Source organism: Sminthopsis crassicaudata, chromosome 3 (assembly GCF_048593235.1).
Source record: "Sminthopsis crassicaudata isolate SCR6 chromosome 3, ASM4859323v1, whole genome shotgun sequence".
NCBI classification, from domain to species: Eukaryota; Metazoa; Chordata; class Mammalia; order Dasyuromorphia; family Dasyuridae; genus Sminthopsis; species Sminthopsis crassicaudata.
The window spans coordinates 521,406,669-521,426,234 of record NC_133619.1 but is presented as its reverse complement, the minus strand read 5'-3'; the positions used below and the strand labels follow the sequence as shown (position 1 = coordinate 521,426,234).

General features: G+C 36.6%; 1 protein-coding gene across 5 annotated transcripts; it reads left to right on the top strand.

Moving 5' to 3' along the window:
• Positions 1–1,766: 1,766 nt before the first annotated feature.
• RBM7 (RNA binding motif protein 7) lies at positions 1,767–12,211 on the top strand. Of its 5 annotated transcripts, none has more exons than XM_074304209.1 (5): positions 1,767–1,847; positions 3,820–3,982; positions 5,186–5,288; positions 9,531–9,630; positions 10,655–12,211. In XM_074304209.1, the coding sequence occupies exons 2-5, from the start codon at positions 3,922–3,924 to the stop codon at positions 11,024–11,026; spliced, it is 636 nt and encodes a 211-aa protein (XP_074160310.1). In that variant the 5' UTR covers positions 1,767–1,847; positions 3,820–3,921; the 3' UTR covers positions 11,027–12,211. The 5 variants fall into 5 exon arrangements, with proteins under 5 accessions (XP_074160310.1, XP_074160309.1, XP_074160313.1 ...); XM_074304208.1 differs by lacking the exon at positions 1,767–1,847 and adding an exon at positions 2,328–2,563; XM_074304211.1 differs by lacking the exon at positions 1,767–1,847 and adding an exon at positions 2,732–2,966.
• Positions 12,212–19,566: the final 7,355 nt, after the last annotated feature.

The window sequence follows — 19,566 nt, the reverse complement described above, 5'->3', positions numbered from 1 at the left end:
ATCTTTCAGGTCCCCTTCCAAATCCTAACAATTTCATGTCTTTCTTCAAATTTGATGCAAATGTTGAACAAAACATGCCAATCTATAGTAATATCTAAAAATTACTTTCCAGGCTGACGTTCGCTAATAGCCACGTATAGTTTTAAAAACTGCTACAAAATCACATAATTGTACAATAATCTAGTCTACACTCCTCCATTTTGTCTACAGAAAAATAACCTAAAAATAGGGTACAAAAAGCTGTCTATGTACTTTATTGAGATCGATACATTGTGATTATAGAATTCTAATCATTATAAAGTCGCTTTGTGGATTTTTCAGTATTGGTTATTAGTTTTTCAAACTATAGTTTAAATAATGATTTGTCTCGTAGAATTCTGAATGTTTTGCCATTTCATTTATGAAGAGATTTATTCAGCTGAAGACTGCAATCCCAATGCCTACTGGCATTCCTGATAACCAAAAGATATTCTTTAAAAAAACTAATTTATCTGGATGAAGGGCAGAAGAGAGAAGAACAAGGTAGGTTAGCAGTGTTATTTATATGTGTCCTGTTATGTTTATGTGGAGGATAAATGCCTGAGACGAGGAAAACTTAAATGTTTCAGCACTTTTAAAATCTTGGTTCCTTTTTGATGGGCCATTTATTTTCTAAATAGTTGCAGGTGAAAGGAGGAAAAAAAATCATGAATTCTATCATGGTGTTGCCACATTCTTTTCACCTAAGCTTCTTTCCCCACTTTGCTTCTCTTCACTTTTGTCTTGGCTTTTAACCCATTCCCCCAGTTCCCATTTACTTCTTTATACTCTTGTTAAAAATTAGGAGTGGGGGGCAGCTAGGTAGCAGCTAGGTGGCTCAGTGGATAGAGCACCAGCCTTGAATTCAGGAGGACCTGAGTTCAAATCTGGTCTCAGACACTTCCTGTGTGAGACCCTGGGCAAGTCACTTAACCCAGCCTGGGGGGGGGGATTAGAAGGGATTTAAAAGACATTAATCTAAGTCAATCTTGTCAATTTACAGATGAGGAACTAAGGCATGAAAAATGTAGGCAACTTGCCCAAGACTAAAAAAAACCGGCAGGTTAAGATTTGAACCAGATGCATCCCTCCTTTCAATGATTTCCTCAATATGCAAAACATATTTGACATAATTATTCATACTTCAAGGACCCGATTTGTTGGTGTGAGAACACCCTTCTCCAGCTTCCTAGACTTAGCTGCTGAGACAAATCAATTTACAATCAAATTAGTAAGGACTTGGAGAAGTCCAGGCCAGGAGGATCTGAATGAAGGCTTTCCTGCCTGGTGCTTTCCCTGGCCATTTATTGTGGAAAAATCTCCTTATCAAGATGAAGAATAGCAGCTGCTCTCTGATCGGGATGTAGTTTCATTTGGTTAAACACTAAATGTTCAATAAATACTTGTTGATTAAATGAACCAAACTGCTTAACTTCCTCTACGTAATAAATGTTGCAAACTCTGCTCGCCGTGTACAGCTAAGCTATTGATCTCTATTACGGATCGGGGACGCCGCCCCGGTGTTCTAAAATCTAACTGTAAGCACTTTGAGGACTCGTTTGTGTTTCTTTCGTAGCAAGCAAAGCATCCTCCTAAAAACAAAGCAGCCATTGCACCAAGAAAGCTGTTTGAGGAGGCCTTGTTCACACCTCGGTCACCGGGCACCACGGAAACGGACATCAGGGCCAGGGGGCTACCCAAGCGGCGTGCGGGGGTCCGCGCGCAGGCGGCAGCGGTAGCCCACTTCCGGCGGTGGCGGTGGCGGCGGTGGCGGTGGTGGCGGCGGCGGCGGCGGCGGCGGCCGCTTCACTCTCGGGCCTCCGAGGCGGGTAAGGTGTGAACCTGAGGAGCTGGGCGGGCACCTTTCCCCTACCAGTATAACGGAAGGGAGAGGCTCGGCAGCCCTCCATTCCCACTACACGCCCCCTCCGCGGAGCTCGCAGCGGGCCGATCTCGGGGGAAGTCTTCTTGGGCCTAGGCCTGGGGACGTTATCCCCAGACACCTGCCCCAAAGGCCGTGCGCCTTGTCCCCGAGCTCTGAGGAACTGACTGCTGGCCACACATCCTTCGCCTCGGTCGCTGTAAGGTTGTAAATGCAAGAGCAGGGCCATCTTCTAATTAGTGTTAGCCGGGAAGGGGCTTGGTCGCGTAGTGTCGCCCTTTCCGCCGCGTACCGGCTCTCAGGTCCAGGCAGCTTCGATAGGCCTCTGTAACCGACCGCGTTACCATGGTTAAAAGTGACAGTTCCTCGAGAATCTCCCGTAAGGGAAAGGTTCGAATAGGGAGCATGCGCACTCGCATCCTGACGTACGTCGATGTGAGTCGGAGACAGGGGGCGTGGTCTTTGTCGGAGCGGGAGGGGGAAAGTCGGAGGAACAGCTTTCCGGGCGTGCGCAGTCCACCCGGCGACGGCGATTCTATCCCAGCAGTGGGGCCTGCGGCTGCGGAGATGGGCGCCGCTACTGCTGAAGCGGATCGGACTCTTTTTGTGGGCAATCTCGACATTAAAGTGACGGAGGAGCTGCTCTTCGAGCTTTTCCACCAGGTAAGGGGCCGGGATCAGCTCCCTTTCGCCCCTTATTCGCTTTCCCCGCCCCTCGTCCGGGTAGGCCTCAGCTAAACGGTCTTGCCTAGCGCCGCCTTCGCGCGTGCGTACTGGAGGCCTTTTGACCCGAGGGTCGGGGTGTCTTGGCCTGAGGCCAGGAAGAAGGCTGTGCTTGATTTCTGGGGGGTGGGTGCCGGCCTCCTAAGCAGCGAAGTTACTGAGATTGGTGCTAGATGTCGGGGGCTAGAGGGAGCACGCCTAGGCTAGGCCGGGAGTCGCTTTTTAGGGAATAAGGGACCACGAACTTTGATCCTGGTGGAGAAGATTCACCTGTCTGTCATTACTGTCCTGGCCTTTTTGGTCGTCTGTGAGCACGAACATTGACTTTTTAAAAGTTTCCTTGGTTGGTAGCTGCTTCACTTCTCACTTGGTTTGCTTGCATCTTGGAAGAGGCGTGTGTGGAGTGGGAAGAGAGCGCGGGACAGGAAGCTCTGAAAGGGCCTAGGTTTGGATTTTAAGCGAGGTGCTTTATTCAACCGTGTAATTGTAGGCACTTCTCCCAAACTTAAGTTTCCTCATCCGTAAAATGGGGGTAATGATACAAGTAGCTGTGAGGAAGGTTTTGGTAACAGTTTTTAAAGTGGCGGGTAGATGTAGGCAAAAAAAAAGGGAAGTTACAACCTATGCTCTTTGGCAGGGTCTGGTGATTATTAATAGTGTTTGGACTATGAGATACAGGTGTAGAAATTTAATTTGAAATCACATCACTTAATTACCTCCTGAAACTTACTATGTTTTGCATTTCAAGGATTGTTAACTGACTAAGGGATACTATATTCATTTTTACAGATGAGGAAACAGGCCCAGAGAGTTTGTGATAGAAGCAGACCTCTGACTGTGAATCCAGTATTTTTTCCACTAGTGTGCTTTGAAATACTGGATATTTAAACCACTTTAGAGGCAAACTACTTTCCGCTAGCAACACAGTGGAGTAAGTTATAATGCATTGATGGTGGTTCTTTGTGTGAACCCCCTTCAGTGAGTGAGTTAGGTCTTTGCAGTAATAATCCTGAGTTCTCATCTAAATTGAAATGCATGTGCTATATATTTTTTAAGCCCTGCTACAAGTGGTTACTTGCATTTTGTTCCATTTTTAAAATTTACTTTATTTTTGTTCTTTACAAACAGAACATTTTTCAGAAGTTGCTTCATTTAACTTTAACTTTATTTTATTTTATTTTATTTTTTGTTTGCAGGCAGGTCCTGTAATAAAAGTTAAAATTCCAAAGGATAAAGATGGTAAACCAAAGCAGTTTGCATTTGTGAATTTCAAACATGAAGAATCTGTTCCTTATGGAATGAATCTACTTAATGGAATAAAACTTTTTGGAAGGCCCATCAAAATTCAGTTCAGATCAGGTATCTGTTAAATTTTAAAGAATATATCTTTAGGCAGAATTAAAAAAATTTCATCTCAATTTTATATTAGTGAAGTTTAGAATTCCTAAGTAATGAGGAACACTAACAAAACGGATGATTACTATTCTCTGTAATCCTAAAAACTCAATTTATCCTTTTCTTTGATAGCATTCTTGAAGAATAGAATTTCCCTTCAGTGAAGAATGCAAATGGACAAAGAAGTGATTAATACTTCTAATAATCTACCCCAATGGATATTCTTTCCAGACTTTAGTTTTGTCTTGGGTGGCCATCCTTTGATGAGCTTCTGCACATCTAGTTTAGATAATTTAGACCTGTAGAATTCCTGTATTCCAGATATAAGATAGCTTCCTGCCCGTGTTTTAATCTTTTCCATTTTATAGCTCTCCTTGAGGTCATTTCTGTAAAGAGTTAGAACTGGAAGGGACATCAGAGAGCATCTAGTTTAACACTTTTTTTTTTTTTTTTGGATGAGGAAACGGGTACCTAGCAAAGTTTTCAGTTTTCCTTGTTCATTTCTAGTCTATGTTGAGACATTAAAATCGGGCTTAAGGGAAGACAATGATGATGATTAAATTGATTTGTGTGCCCTTTTCCTTTTTTTCTTGAGTTGATACAAAACTAAATGTATTCTCTTGGAATTGCTTTTTCATATTGTTCATTTTTCTTTGTAATTTGCTCATTTAGGCCACCCAAAATTCATGTTGGTATTTTGCATGTTTTTCTATCAGCTGGTGTAGGAAAACACAAATACTTCTGTTATTAAGAAATTCAGATTTTTATTTTAAGTTCTCTTAACTTTAAGTGGTTGCATGTCTTTTGTTTATAAGGAAAGAATCATCTTCAGGAAATTACTCTTTCTGGGCTTTGTTTCTTTCCACAATTTGTTTTTATGAATTATAATTGCTGGAGCTAGTAAGAAAGAACTTTCAGCTAATTGTTCTTCTGTTTGCTTTGGCAATTGGAATGTTGCAGTTTGATTGCATCTTTACCCACTGGGTATTAGTGTTGTGTATAACATTTTGTTTGTTAACTTAATTTCTTACTCTGATGAAACTAGTAGAGTAGAATATTGAAATGCAAATTATTTCTAGTGTCTGAGATATTAAGGTTATACCAAACTTAACTTTTTGAAGTTGGATGACCTTGAAAAAAAACAAATTTCAAATATGTTTTCTTCAGGAAGTAGTCATGCTTCTCAGGAGGTTAGTTCATCATATTCCCAGCATAATCTTGGGAATGCAAGTCCATCTAGCATACCACAGTCCACTTCAGCTTCTAGCAGGTAAGAGCTACCAGTTCTGGTTAATAAAATTGGTTTTCTGTTTTTTTTGTTTTGCCCCTCCCACCCCTAGAACTTTCTTCAGTGGCCATCACATGATTAACATATTATAATAATAGTAATGAGGTCTTAATCATCTTAATATCTTCCTCACTACCTAGCATAGTTTCTTACACATGAAAGGTGTTCAGGTTGTCGAATAAATACTAAATTGGTTTAATTTCAGGGTTATTGGGTTTATTAGAATATCATTCTTAGAATCATACTTTGACTGTTCCTTGTAATTAGGTCTATTTTGTATTTCAGGAATTAAAATATCCTCGTGTGGCATCTCTGATATGAATCAGATAATTAATGCCAAATTAAGTTTTATATTAATTTAGGTTATACAGAAGCATAAGGGTAATAAAGATTGGAAATCTAGTAAAAGCTTTTATTTATAAAGTTTAAGAGTTGCAAAATACTATATGTGCTATCTGATTGCAACAATCATCACCAGCATTTATTACATGCCTACTATATGCTAGGTGCTAGGGATATGGGGGGAAAAAAGGAGAGTTTGAGAAGCTTATGTAAATGTCTGAGCTGGGAGAGAAGGCCTACAGACTTAGGCAGACACTAGGGAAGGCTTTATGTGAAGGGTGAACCTGAATGAAAGTTAAGTTTTAAGAGCACAAATAAGGAGAGAATGAATGAAAGGCAGTTAGGAATTCAGGAGATGGTTAGGACACATGCCCAGAGAAGAGAGAGAAAAAGTTATATAGGAGGAACCACAAAGACCTTGGTTTGCCTTCTGTATGAAGGCAGAGAAAGGTACACCAAAGATATGTGGGTTGGGGCCAGGTTATAATGATTGCCAAACAAAGGAGTTTACATTTTATTTTAGAGAGGCCATAGGAAACCCCTGGGATTTATCATAGAGTTGAATGACAGTATTCTAAACTGCAATTAAAGAAAATTAATGAGAACTGCAATGATGAATTGGAGAAAGGAGAGATTTGAGATAGGGAGACCAAATAGGCTATTTCAGTGGTCTATGCGAGAAGAGATGATAAGAGCCTGAACTACAGTGGTGGCTTTGTGAATAGAGAGAAGAGATGGGGAGAGAATTGATTAGATTTTGGCAAATAATTGAATTTATGGAGTTAGGAATAAAGAATAATAATGCTGAAGTTGTACATCTGGGCTAATTCTTTAATAAAACCAAATTAGTTATTTGTTTTTTGTTACAATTTTTCAACTAACTGAAATTACATTCCTTAAATCGAGCAACTTTGCAAAGTTAAAATATCTAAAAAGCTTAGGACTAGAAGAATAAAGTTTTTTTCCTAATAAAAATAGGAAAGTTTGGAAGAGCCAATAATCTTGGGGAAAAAGATGATGATTCATGATAAGTTTGAGGTGCTTATAGATATCCAGTTGGCAATATCCAAAAGACATTAGGTGATGTGAGATTGAAGCTCAATAGGAAGCTTAAGCCTTGATCTCTATATCTGGGAATCATGTGCACAGAGAGAGACCTGACAAGGGACAAGCCTATGGAACCTGACAAGGATACCAGGTAAAAAGGTGTATAGGAAAAAAAAGGGTCCAGGACTGAAGTTTAGAGATGTGAGATAGAAGATGATCCAGTAGAAGAAATGGAGAAGTTATTAGAGAGGAGGAAAACTAAAGAACAGTGTCACAAAAACCCAAAGAAGAGAATGTATCCAAAAGAGAGAAGGGTCGGCCGTGTTAAATGATGCAAAGAGATGAAGGATAAGGACTGAGAAAAGTCCTTCAGATTTTATTAAGAGATCATTGGTTTGCTTATTTTGTTTGACTGTGCTTATAATTTTTTTTTTTCTTTTTTGGTTTTTATTGGGAGTAGGGTTGAGAGATTGGGGGGGGGGAGTAGCATTTGTAATGATAGAGGGCTATTGAAACATTTCTAAAAGTGCATTGAAAGTAATAACAATTATAGACTTTTAATATCTTTTGTATTGTTTATGGAAATGCTATTTTAAAAAATTCAGAATTTTAGGGGATAAGGTCTAGGGATTTGGGGGCATAGGGAAAGGTAAGAGGGCATGGCGTATGCATTCCATTCTTGATAATTAGCAATTGAAAGCTATTGATAGCTTATTTTCCCCCACCCCCCACATGACACCCCTGAGAGGTAGATGCTGTTATTATCTATGTGTTTTAGATGAGGAAAGCAAACAAGAGCTTAAGTGACTTGCCTAATGTCACATACCTAGTAAGAGAGACAGGATCTGAACCAATAGTTTCCTTATTCCAGGTCCATTGCTCTATGTGCTATATTACCTAATTACCTACTAGAATATAAGGCAAGGTCCTCTGCTGAAAAGTTTTAAGAGAAGGAAAGAGTAGATTTAGAGCTGGAAAGAGCTTGAGAGCGTATCTTGTCCAAAAACACACCTCCTTTCCTTTTTATTTTATAGACGGGGAAACTGAGTCACAGGATCATAGCTAGTAAGTGTTTAAAGAGGGATTTTGCTTCCCGATTCAAGTTCAGTGTAATGTTGCTAGACTATCCTGAAGAGACAGACTTGCTTCTAAAGGAGAATATGGTAGCGATTCAATTTGTGAGGATTAAAAATATTGCCTTGATGCAATGAGGTGAGGACCTAGTTGAAATTAGGTAACATTAATTTGTAGTGGATCTGGTAAGTTGGGTTGTTTGACTTCCTTGAACTATTGTTTATACTTCCTGAATGGGAAGGTAGGAGGTGGATGTCCAAGTAATTCAGGTTTGGAGTTGGTTAGACATGAGTGATGATTAGGCTAGGCAGCAAAAGATTTAGAAGTTGAATTCGTTAATAACTACAGTATCTACATTTCAAAGCGAAGACATCAGGGGTGACGACCTAAGAAAATATTGAAGGGCATTGGGATTAGAGAGTTTAGTGAAGACAGAATAAGTTGAAAAGGGTTAGAAGGTATATAGGGAGAAATAAGAAGGAAGGAAGTTAAGATCAGAAAGGAAGTTGAATTTTTTAAATATTGAAGTGAAACATTTCTTGGTGTTAACAAGGATATACATTTGGGGGGGGTGAGTTTCTGCGAAAGAGAGGTTGTTGAATGATGATGACAAATGAATGGTCTAGAAGTGGCAGTAGGAGCAAAATTATTTAAACTCCCAAGAAAGCTGTGTCTAGAGGTAAAATGGGAGAAGGTATAGCCATTGCTACAGAAAGTGAATAAGGTTGTATTGTCATCTGTAGAAAGTCAGATTCTAGAATTCCAGAAGAGATGAAAAGAAGTCTAGAATGGAGAGAGAGATTTGCTAATTCTGGATCAGGAATTCTAGAGCAAGGGTTCTTAAACATTTTCCACTTGCAACCCCTTTTTGCCCAAGAAATCACCGCAGGTATATAAGATAGGTATGCAAGTCAAAAATTTGCTAATAATAAATCAGAATTTCACCACCCCTACATTTATTTAGGTGATCCCATAGAGAGGGTTGCAACCCAGAGTTTAAGAAGCTTTGTTCTAAAAGGCACAGTGAAAAGGATGAGCTGGAACCCGGGGCATGGGTGAGAGGATTGGGGAATTTGGGAATTAGATAATAGGTAATGAAGTTTGGGGAGGGAAATAGTTTACTTTTGGGCAATAATTAGGAAAGTAACAGATGGTCGAAGTTTGTTAGCCATAGGATTTCAGACTGAACAGAGGAACAGTGGGTGGGAACAGTTCCATGCTGGAAATGGCAGGTGAGTATTGCATTCATGGTCTCCACTTGACATTGGGTTCTCTATATGTGCTCCACTTGTAAGTAAGTATACACTAGTTTAGTTATATTCTCTGATTTTTATTGAGCTTTTGAGAATGGTGTTTTAGAAAGTTGGTTGTTATGTTTGGTGACCTCAGCTGGTTAAATTATTAACTCACACTAACTCTTGAATTGAATAGAATTTGTATGTTTAATATTATGTACTGCATATAGCAAGGGGGACAACCAGTGGGCAGTCCAAATACAATTGTAAACACTGTCAAGAAATCTGGAAGTCCCGAAGCATGGTGGATGAATACCCTTCTCCCCTTTTTAAGAGAAGAAATAGAGGTTGCACAAAATGAAAAGGCATGGATAAGGTTGAATCTTTGTCTTGTGGTGGGAACTCATATTGATATCACATCTTACCTGATATAGGAAGCTTGGGAATAATGGGTTAGGGCTTTAAGAATCAAAGTCCTATGCAATATTGCTCCTTTGAATATAATGATAAATTCTTTTTTGAGTAGATATGAAAGGAATATGGATAACATGACATCTGGATATAATTCTGCACAAATGCTACAGAGGTCTTTCTCATCTCCAGATAATCTTCAAAGACAAGCTGTGGTAAGCTATTTTTATAATCTGAATTTTGTTAATCCACAAACTGGTTGTAGTTCACAAAAATTGTATCATGAATTATTGTAATCATGTGTTTTCTCAAATTAGAGAGTTCTTAACTAATTTTTTCCAAGTTAGATTTCATAAATTCTATATTTGGCATTTTAGTCAGATCAATATATACACATCGATATACATATATACATAATTGTACACATATGTTAGGGTTTAAGAGCAGAACTGCCTTTATTTCCATTTATTTATAACTCAAAGCAACTAAGGCTACTGTGCCTCTTCTACATTTCTATTTTTAATAGTATTACCATTTTTTGGTCACCCAGCTTTGAAAGCTTAAGTTCCTCCTTTATTTCTTCTTACACCTTGCTTTTTATAGCTTAACCATTTATCACATTTTGCCAATTTTTCCATCAAAATAGTTCTTGTATCTATTCCTTCCTATATATTCCCACCCTCTGGTTTTTGCTTTTATTATCTTACACTTACTCTATTACTGTAGTACTATAAATGATGATAGTTAATCTAACTTGCACATTATTGGCATAATATCTTAAATTATGCCGTTTACCTATAGCCTAAACTTCTTGTTTTAGTATTCAGTCTCCTTTACAGATTATGTCTTAGTTTGAGGCCAAACACAAATGTGATATTCAAATGCTACTTCCTTGATTTCCTCAGTGAGATGTAATCTTTTTGTTTTGTACCTACTTAGTTTTGTACTATGTTATATATGTACATATATCTTAACTCTCCTTTGAGAGTTTATAAGCTTCTTTTATATAGATTCTATCTTAGTTATCCTTTTATTTTTGCCAATGCCTTGTACATAATTGGCACTCAAACATTTATTAAATAGATTATTTCAATTAGGACCATAATCTAAAAATCTATTTTGGCTGATATTTTATTTTGGCTTTGTTATTCTATTGTGATGAGTGATTTATCATATCTTTTAGTATATATATATATATATATATATATTTTTTTTTTTTTTTTAATTTTTGTCTCTTAGATGAACAACGTTCTGTGGCAGCAGCAGCAGGGTTCATTCAGTGGGAAGTTTGTACCTCAGCACTTGGATCAGTCTAATTTTACACCCTCAGGGCAGCAGCATGGCCATTCGTTCAACCTCTCTTCAAGTTCCCAGTGGTGCCAGGATACACCAATGTCACAGAGAAAAACCAGGCAGAACTCCCATCCCTACCAGTCAGATAGGCTGTATAGCCGTGAGCAGCGTTATGGGGATCATGGATCTGACCATCATTATAGAGGGAACAGAGATGATTCGTACTATGAAGATAGGATCCATGATGGTTGGAGCCATGACTATGATAGCAGAAGAGAAAACAGTAGGGATGGGAAATGGCGCCCATCTCGGCACTAATAAGTATTGAGACGAACTTTTAAAAAATGCGTCAGATTAGACTCTTGGCAATGTTGATGTGGAAATGACTTCTTTGAAAAACTGTAGAAAACAGCTCTGAAAGTTGTTACATTTCCTTTTTAAAATTTTTTAAACTTACCTGCAGTATAATACAGAGAGAAAAAAAAATAGTGGTTCCAGTTTTATTAATAGCCTTTTCACCTCAGGGTTTTATGAAGAGGAAAGGGTTTTTTTTTTTTTGTTTTGTTTTTTGTTTTGTTTTTTGCAGAAGAAAGTGCCACAACTCCTAATCATTGTAGTAAGTTTAGGGAAAGGGGTGGATTGTAAAATTTGGTTGTATTATAAAGAAAATATTTTAATTATTTGTAACTTTTTGTAGTGTAACACAATTGTTTTGGTAGTAAATCTATTTTGGTGTGTGTGTGTGCGTGTGGTAGAAGATACATCAAAGTTGATAGTCCAAATTGGCTATCAGTATTTTGTTATTAAACTGGAAAATATTACTTTTCAATGATCCATTTTACTGAAAATAGTATTCAAGCAGATATCCTTGTAAAATTTGACGATAAATCATATTGGTTTAACTTTCAATAGAACTTAAATTTGGGTTCTATACGGTTTCTTTTGAGTTTACCTGCATTGAATTACATTGTATATTCATACATATACGTCAGTAGATTTACTCTAAAAATTAAGAGTTTTTATGAAATCATGTTTGATATGGCTAAAAAGTTACTCAGGAAGTATTAAATTTCTCCAAGGGTATTTTGTTTTTTTTTAAGAAAACATTCAGAAGACCCTAATGTTACTCATGTATACCCCCCCCTTTTTTTTTTTTTCCTAGAAAGTTTCATCAGTGTGTAAGACAAAATAGTTAAACATTTTACTGAAATATACTTCTGGGATTAAGGAAGGGTCTCCCAGCACTGTCTTCACTACTTGAGTCACTTCACTGCTTTTTCATTTTTAACATTCTAAGTGCTCAGTATATTTGTAGAGGGTTTCTTGTTTGTTTGTTTTTGTTATGGGAACTGTACTTTGCTTGTCTATTTGATAAGCACTTGAGAGAACTTAATTTTAAAATTCATCAGATTTTAAGATCTTGTTTAATAAACAGTTTTTAGGTGTCAGTTATGGCTGTGTTTCCATTTACATATAAAAAATAAACTTGTTTGTAAAATCTCATTCCTTCAAAAGTTTGGACCATTTTTGTTTACATAAGAACTGAGCCTTTTCTTTCATGTGTTGCTTTTTGTTATAAGAACTTTGCCAGGAAAAAGTTATGTTATCTTGACACTGAATTTAGGAAGTTGCACATAAAAGATAAAGCTTGTCCTTTTACTTCATTTTCATACAGCAGTTAGTTGAAAGTTAAGGTTGATAACTTTAACTATTATATATACCACATAAATATGATAGTTCTATACATTTTTATGAACTTAGCTATTATTTAATCAATAATTCCAGCACTGCATGCTATTTAAACAATTCTATGTAATTTTACTTTTCCAAATTTTCCTATCATATAAAGTACTTTGTAAAACTTAGTATATTAGCTATCATTACCTATATTATGGAAAATTTTGGACAATATGTGTGCACACACATAGGTATATATACACACATATAACATGGGTAAACATAATGTATATGAAATACATAAAAAACTAGGTATTCCAGTTTTACAGATGATAGACTCAGAATTTAAGTGACTTGCTATAATGGTGTAGCTAGTAATTTTTGGTGTCTGGATTTGAGCATACATCTCCTGACTCCAAGTAGTCTTTCCACTATACAAGCTGATGACTGGTAAGGTGAGATTTTGCCTTATCTGGCTTGGAGAGCCAGTCCCCACTCCTTTTCTGGCCATCTTCATCAGCTGCCCACTTCCAAAGCAGTACTGGATTTAGCCCTTGGGTCTTCCATTTTTGAGAGGCGATTTTTTTTACCTTTTATCTTGCCAGGAATCAAGCCTCCATATCATTTCTCAGCAACTCTCTCCACCATCCTACCCTCCATACCTCTTGTATTTTCTAGCTTCCCTTTCTGTATTTTCTTTCTCCTTTAATTGTAATTTTTTTGAGGTCAAAGACTATCTTTGGTTGCTTGTATTTGTATCCCAAGCATATCAAATAATACCTGATACATAGTGCTTAATAAATATTTTATGCCTTTACTTATATAGTCCATAAAAGTGTTTTCTTGACTGGCACATCATATTCTCATTTTGAACCTGTAGTGCACTGGAATTGATAGTTTTCACAAAAAACTAGTGCTTACCCACCATCCTGCTCTATTCTGTACATTCTGTATTTGTATAGTTGATTTTTTTTTTAAACCCAAAATAAGATTTAACATTTAACTCAATAGATCCCATAGATTTAGAGTATTGTTTTAACTTAATGAAATATTTTTGGGTCATAATCCTATACATAATAAATATGCCATCTATGCCAAGATATTGATGAAAAAAATGTAGACAGCATAGGACTGAGGATGTCTTTCCCTCTTCCCATCCATGAAATTCCCAGACTACACCACAGTGACTCACTCTAGTACAGTCTCTCATTAATAGAATATGGGCCATTTTATATATCTTTCTTAATTTTTAAAAATTAAACTAAATAAAATATAAAAAAAAAAAGGAAAATAAAAAACCCAAAACAAAACATTGTCATGTGCCCAGCAGAACACCAGGGAAGATTAAAAAAAAATAATTTCCATTTTAAGAAAGCATATATGAGATTATATTTATGAATTTTTACTTTCTTGTAGGTTATTTTGTTCTCTGTTGTGTACTTTTTATTTTTTTCCCCATTTATTCCAACTCCCCCAAGTTGGCTACAGTTAAGCATAGACACATTTATAAACACACACACACATATACATGTCTCTCTACATACATAAATTACCTACATACCTATATATACTCGACACACACACACACACACATATATATTCATATGCATTTACTCCTATGTAAACGTGCATCTCAAAGTGGCTGACATAAATTTTTATTTCTCTTGATTGAATGTTTGACTTTGTCTAAGACCAATGATTACTAGTCTTATTTTTTTCTAATTGTACTCCTGATTCTTATAGTGTTTGTATATATTTATTTCCTATCCCTGCTTAACTCTTCTACTTTAATTCTGCTCCTTAACTTGCCTTGCTGTTATTTAACTTCTCTCCACCCTAGGATCCTTTCCTTATCTTCTCCCCCCACCCTTTCCTTCCCTCTTCATCCCATTCCTCTTAATCTACCACACTTTATCCCACTCCTGTTAATCTAAAACATTTTTCTGGATACTATTGTATCCTATGCCACCTTTTCTCCCCTTTATTCCTTTCCCATTAACTGCACACTTTTTTCCCATATCATAACTTTACACACCCTTCAGTAGTCCACCTTATCTTTTAATCTACCTGTTAATCTACACGTCTTTTCCCACTGCCATAAATCAGTACATAGCCCACTTTATCCTCTTCCCTCCTGCTATCTCCCCTTATTTTTCTTTTTTTTTTTTTTTTCAACTATTTGTCCATGGTCCTTTATTAAAAGTAATTTTTATTGGATCATTATTGGAAAATAAGCATTTACTATCATGGCCTTTCTGCATTTCATTGTGAGGATTGTATGCCCTAATACATGGTCAATTGTTGTGTAGGTGCTATGTACCACTGAGGAAAAAAAAAGATATATATCTTTCTGTCCCCATCCAATTTTCTCCAAAGGACAATAACCTAATTTTTCAAAAATTCTATTCAACTCCTTAACTTGTTTCTGGTTTATTTTGTGATTGGATTTATCTAGCTCTTATACAGGGTAATTGAAATCCCCAATAGTATAATCTTTCTTCTTGAAACTCACTTAGCTTCTCCTCTAGGATTTTGGATGCTATATACCACTTGGTGTATATATGTCTAATATTAATATCACTTCATTATCTATGATATCTTTTAGCAAGATGTAATTTTCCTTTTTATATCTTTTGATTAGATCGTTTTTTTAAAATTTAATTTTTTTTTTTTTTAAATTTTTTATTTTATTTTATAATTATAACATTTTTTGACAGTACATATGCATGGGTAATTTTTTACAACATTATCCCTTGCACTTACTTCTATTCAGATTTTTTCCCTTCCTCCCCCAACCCCCTCCCCCAGATGGCAAGCAGTCTTATATATGTTAAATATATTACAGTATAATTTAGATACAATATATGTGTGTAGAACCGAATTTTTTGTTGCACAGGAAGAATTGGATTCAGAAGGTAAAAATAACAGTTTACATTCATTTCCCAGTGTTCCTTTTCTGGATGTAGCTGGTTCTGTCCATCATTAATCAATTGGAATTGGATTAGCTCTTCTCTATGTTGAAGAAATCCACTTCCATCAGCATACATCCTCGTACAGTATCATTGTTGAAGTGTATAATGATCTTCTGGTTCTGCTCGTTTCACTCAGCATCAGTTGATGTAAGTCTCTCCAAGCCTCTCTGTATTTCTCCTGTTGGTCATTTCTTATAGAACAATAATATTCCATAACATTCATATACCATAGTTTACTCAACCATTCTCCAATTGATGGACATCCATTCATCTTCCAGCTTCTAGCCACTATGAAAAGGGCTGCCACAAACATTTTGGCACATACAGGACCCTTTCCCTTCTCTAGTAGTTCCTTGGGGTATAAGCCCAGTAGTAGTATGGCTGGATCAAAGGGTATGCACATTTTGATAACTTTTTGGGCATAATTCCAGATTGCTCTCCAGAATGGTTGGATTCTTTCACAACTCCACCAACAATGCATCAGTTTCCCAGTTTTCCCACAGCCCCTCCAACATTCATCGTTATTTGTTCCTGTCATCTTAGCCAATCTGACAGGTGTGTAATGATACCTCAGAGTTGTCTTAATTTGCATTTCTCTGATCAATAGTGATTTGGAACACTCTTTCATATGAGTGGAAATAGTTTTAATTTCATCATCTGAAAATTGTCTGTTCATATCCTTTGACCATTTATCAATTGGAGAATGGCTTGATTTCTTATAAATTAAAGTCAATTCTCTGTATATTTTGGAGATGAGGCCTTTATCAGAACCTTTAACTGTAAAAATTTTTTCCCAATTTGTTACTTCCCTTCTAATCTTGTTTGCATTAGTTTTGTTTGTGCAGAAACTTTTTAATTTGGTGTAATCAAAATGTTCTATTTTGTGATCAATAATGGTCTCTAGTTCTCCCTTGGACACCAACTCCTTCCTCCTCCACAAGTCTGAGAGGTAAACCATCCCATGTTCCTCCAATTTATTTATGATTTCGTTCTTTATGCCTAAATCTTGGACCCATTTTGATCTAATCTTAGTATGTGGTGTTAAATGTGGGTCCATGCCTAGTTTCTGCCATACTAATTTCCAGTTTTCCCAGCAGTTAAAATTTAATTTTTACAAAAAATTTAAGCATAGGTAATTTTCCATCATTGACAATTGCAAAACCTTTTGTTTTAACTTTTCCCCTCCTTCCCCCTCTTCCTCCCACCCCTTCCCCCAGATGGCAGGTTGACCAATACATGTTAAATATGTTAAAGTATAAGTTAAATACAATATATGTATACATGTCCAAACTCTTATTTTGCTGTACAAAAAGAATCGGACTTTGAAACAGTGTACAATTAGCCTGTGAAGGAAATCAAAAAATGCAGGCAAAGATACAGGGATTGGGAATTCTATATAGTGGTTCATAGTCAAATCCCAGAGTTCTTTTGCTGGGTGTAGCTGGCTCAGTTCATTACTGCTCTATTGGAACTGATTTGGTTCATCTCATTTTTGAAGAGGGCCTCGTCCATCAGAATTAATTGATCATCATATAGTACTGTTGTTGAAGAATATAATGATCTCCTGGTCCTGCTCATTTCACTCAGCATCAGTCATGTAAGTCTCTCCAGGCCTTTCTGAAATCATCCTGTTGGTCATTTCTTACAGAACAACAATATTCCATAATATTCATATACCACATTTTATTCAGCCATTCTCCAATTGATGGGTATCCACTCAATTTCCAGTTTCTGACCACCACAAAGAGGGCTGCCACAAACATTCTTGCACATACAGGTCCCTTTCCCTTCTTTAAAATCTCTTTGGGATACAAGCCCAGTAGTAACGCTGCTGGATCAAAGGGTACTCTTTTGAGCATAGTAACAAACTGCTCTCCAGAATGGCTGGATGTATTCACAATTCCACCAACAATGTATCAGTGTCCCAATTTTCCCACATCCCCTTCAATAATCTGCATTATCTTTCCCTGTTATTCTAGCCATCTGACAGGTATGTAGTGGTATCTAAGTTGTCTTAATTTGCATTCTCTGATTAATAATGACTTGGAGCATCTTTTCATATGACTAGATAGAAACAGTTTCAATTTCTTCATCTGAGAATTGTCTGTTCATATCCTTTGACCATTTGGCAATTGGAGAATGGTTTGATTTCTTATAAATTAGAGTCAATTCTTTCTATATTTTGGAAATGAGTCCTTTATCAGAACCTTTGACTGTAAAAATATTTTCCTAGTTTATCACTTCCCTTCTAATCATGTCTACATTAGTTTTGTTTGTACAAAACCTTTTTAATTTGATATAATCAATTTTTTCTATTTTGTGATCAATAATGACCTCTAGTTCTTCTTTTGTCATATATTCCTTGCTTTTCCACAGGTCTGAGAGGTAAACTATCCTATACTCTTCTAATTTATTTATAATCTCATTCTTTATGCCTAGGCCATGAACTCATTTTGACCTAATCTTGGTATATGGTGTTAAGTGTGGGTCAATGCCTAGTTTCTGCCATACTAATTTCCAATTTCCAACTTTCCCAGCAATTTTTGTCAAACAGTGAGTTCTTATCCCAAAAGCTGAGGTCTTTGGGTTTGCCAAATATTAGGTTCTTACAGTTGGTACTTAACAATTCTCTAGCTCAGAGTTCACACCTTTAGTTCAAACCTTTAAAAGGAGTTTACACCTTTAAAGGTGTTTACTCATTGGTTCTGTAAGGAGTTCCCACAAGCCCCTGGGAATACCCAGAAGCCCATTCTCTGGGAGGATAAAAGGAGCCAGAGGCAGTCTGGAAGAAGGCAGCCTAGATTGGGTTAAGGACAAGACTTCCCAGGAGAACTTCAGGGAAGCTGGAGGAGATTCAGAGGCAGGATTCAGGAAAAAGAGGATTCGAGATTTTATCTTCGCTCTGGCTGGAGGCTCCAGAAGCCTCCCAAAACACCTGCTGACAGAGAAAAGGATTTACAGAAAAGAAACCTCCTCCCAGAGAAGGATTACAACTGAGAGACAACAGAACTCTACAGTCAAACACTAGGTTTTTGAATCTGTCTGTTTTTTCCTTTGAACCTAGCCTATTACACTGATCATCTAGTCTATTTCTTAGCCAATACCAAATGGTTTTGGTAACTACTGCTTTATAATATAATTTTAGATCTGGTACAGCTAGGCCACCTTCATTTGATTTTTTTTTTTCCCCCATTTCCTTGAAATTCTTGACCTTTTGTTTTTCCATATGAACTTTTTTGTTATTCTTTTCTAGGTCATTAACCCTTATTTTTCTTTATAGATTTTTGGGGGTGTTTTTATTCTTCATGGGGTAGTTTTGCCTATTTGACCCATTCCTGATGAGTATGTTTTCAGAACTATGAGGTTTCCTTCCCCCTCTAATAGTTCTGTGTCTATTCTTCCTCTGCACCTCATTTGGATGAAATAATCACAATTTTTATCTTCCACACAATTCTAATTGTTGCTGCAGCATATTTGAATTAGTTTTGTTTCTTGCAAAATTTGTTCTTTAATCTGGGATTTTTGAAATTTGGCAATAATATTCCTATGTGTTTTCCACAAAGGATCTCATTGAGTGGGGATTGGTGGATTTTTTTCTGTTTCTATTTTCTCCTCTTCTTTTATCACTCTAAGATAATATTTCTTGTATTATGTATTCATTTTTTGGTCACAGCTTTCAGATAGTCCAATTCTGTTCTGTTTTTTCACTTCTTTATTTTTTTTTTTGTTACTTTTTGATCTCTTGGCTTGGCTGACTTCTTGTCCGATTCTAATTTTTGAGGAATTACTTTCTTTAAAATTCTGTTTGTAAGTTGGTTAGCTTTTTTTTTTTTTCATAATCGTGTTTTTCTTGGATGGTTTTTATTTCATTTTTTAGTTTCCTTAATCTCTCACTTGATTTTTTTCAGTCTTTTTGAGTAGTTCTACAAATTCTTTATATCATTCTTTGGGGTAGGTTTTTTTTTTTTTTTGTTTTGTTTTTGTTTTTGGCTTCAGTATCCTCTGAAGATGAATCACAGTCTTCTCTGTTCCCATAGTAAGTTTCTATTATGGTTGGGTTCTTCTTTGCCAGTTCATTTTTTTTTTTTTTTTTTTTTTTAATGAGAAGTATTAGTGTAGGCACCTCTGATCCTGGGTTTGGGTAGATGGTACCTCTAGCTTCACTTCAGCTCTCCCTTCTAACTTGAAACCCCAAACTAAAAACTTCCC

Coding starts and splice junctions, on each gene's coding strand:
- RBM7 (XM_074304208.1), top strand. CDS start 2,468: ATGGGCGCCGCTACTGCTGAAGCGGATCGGACTCTTTTTGTGGGCAAT. Junction 2,564..3,819: donor TCTTCGAGCTTTTCCACCAG/GTAAGGGGCCGG, acceptor TTTTGTTTGCAG/GCAGGTCCTGTAATAAAAGT. Junction 9,631..10,654: donor ATCTTCAAAGACAAGCTGTG/GTAAGCTATTTT, acceptor TTTGTCTCTTAG/ATGAACAACGTTCTGTGGCA.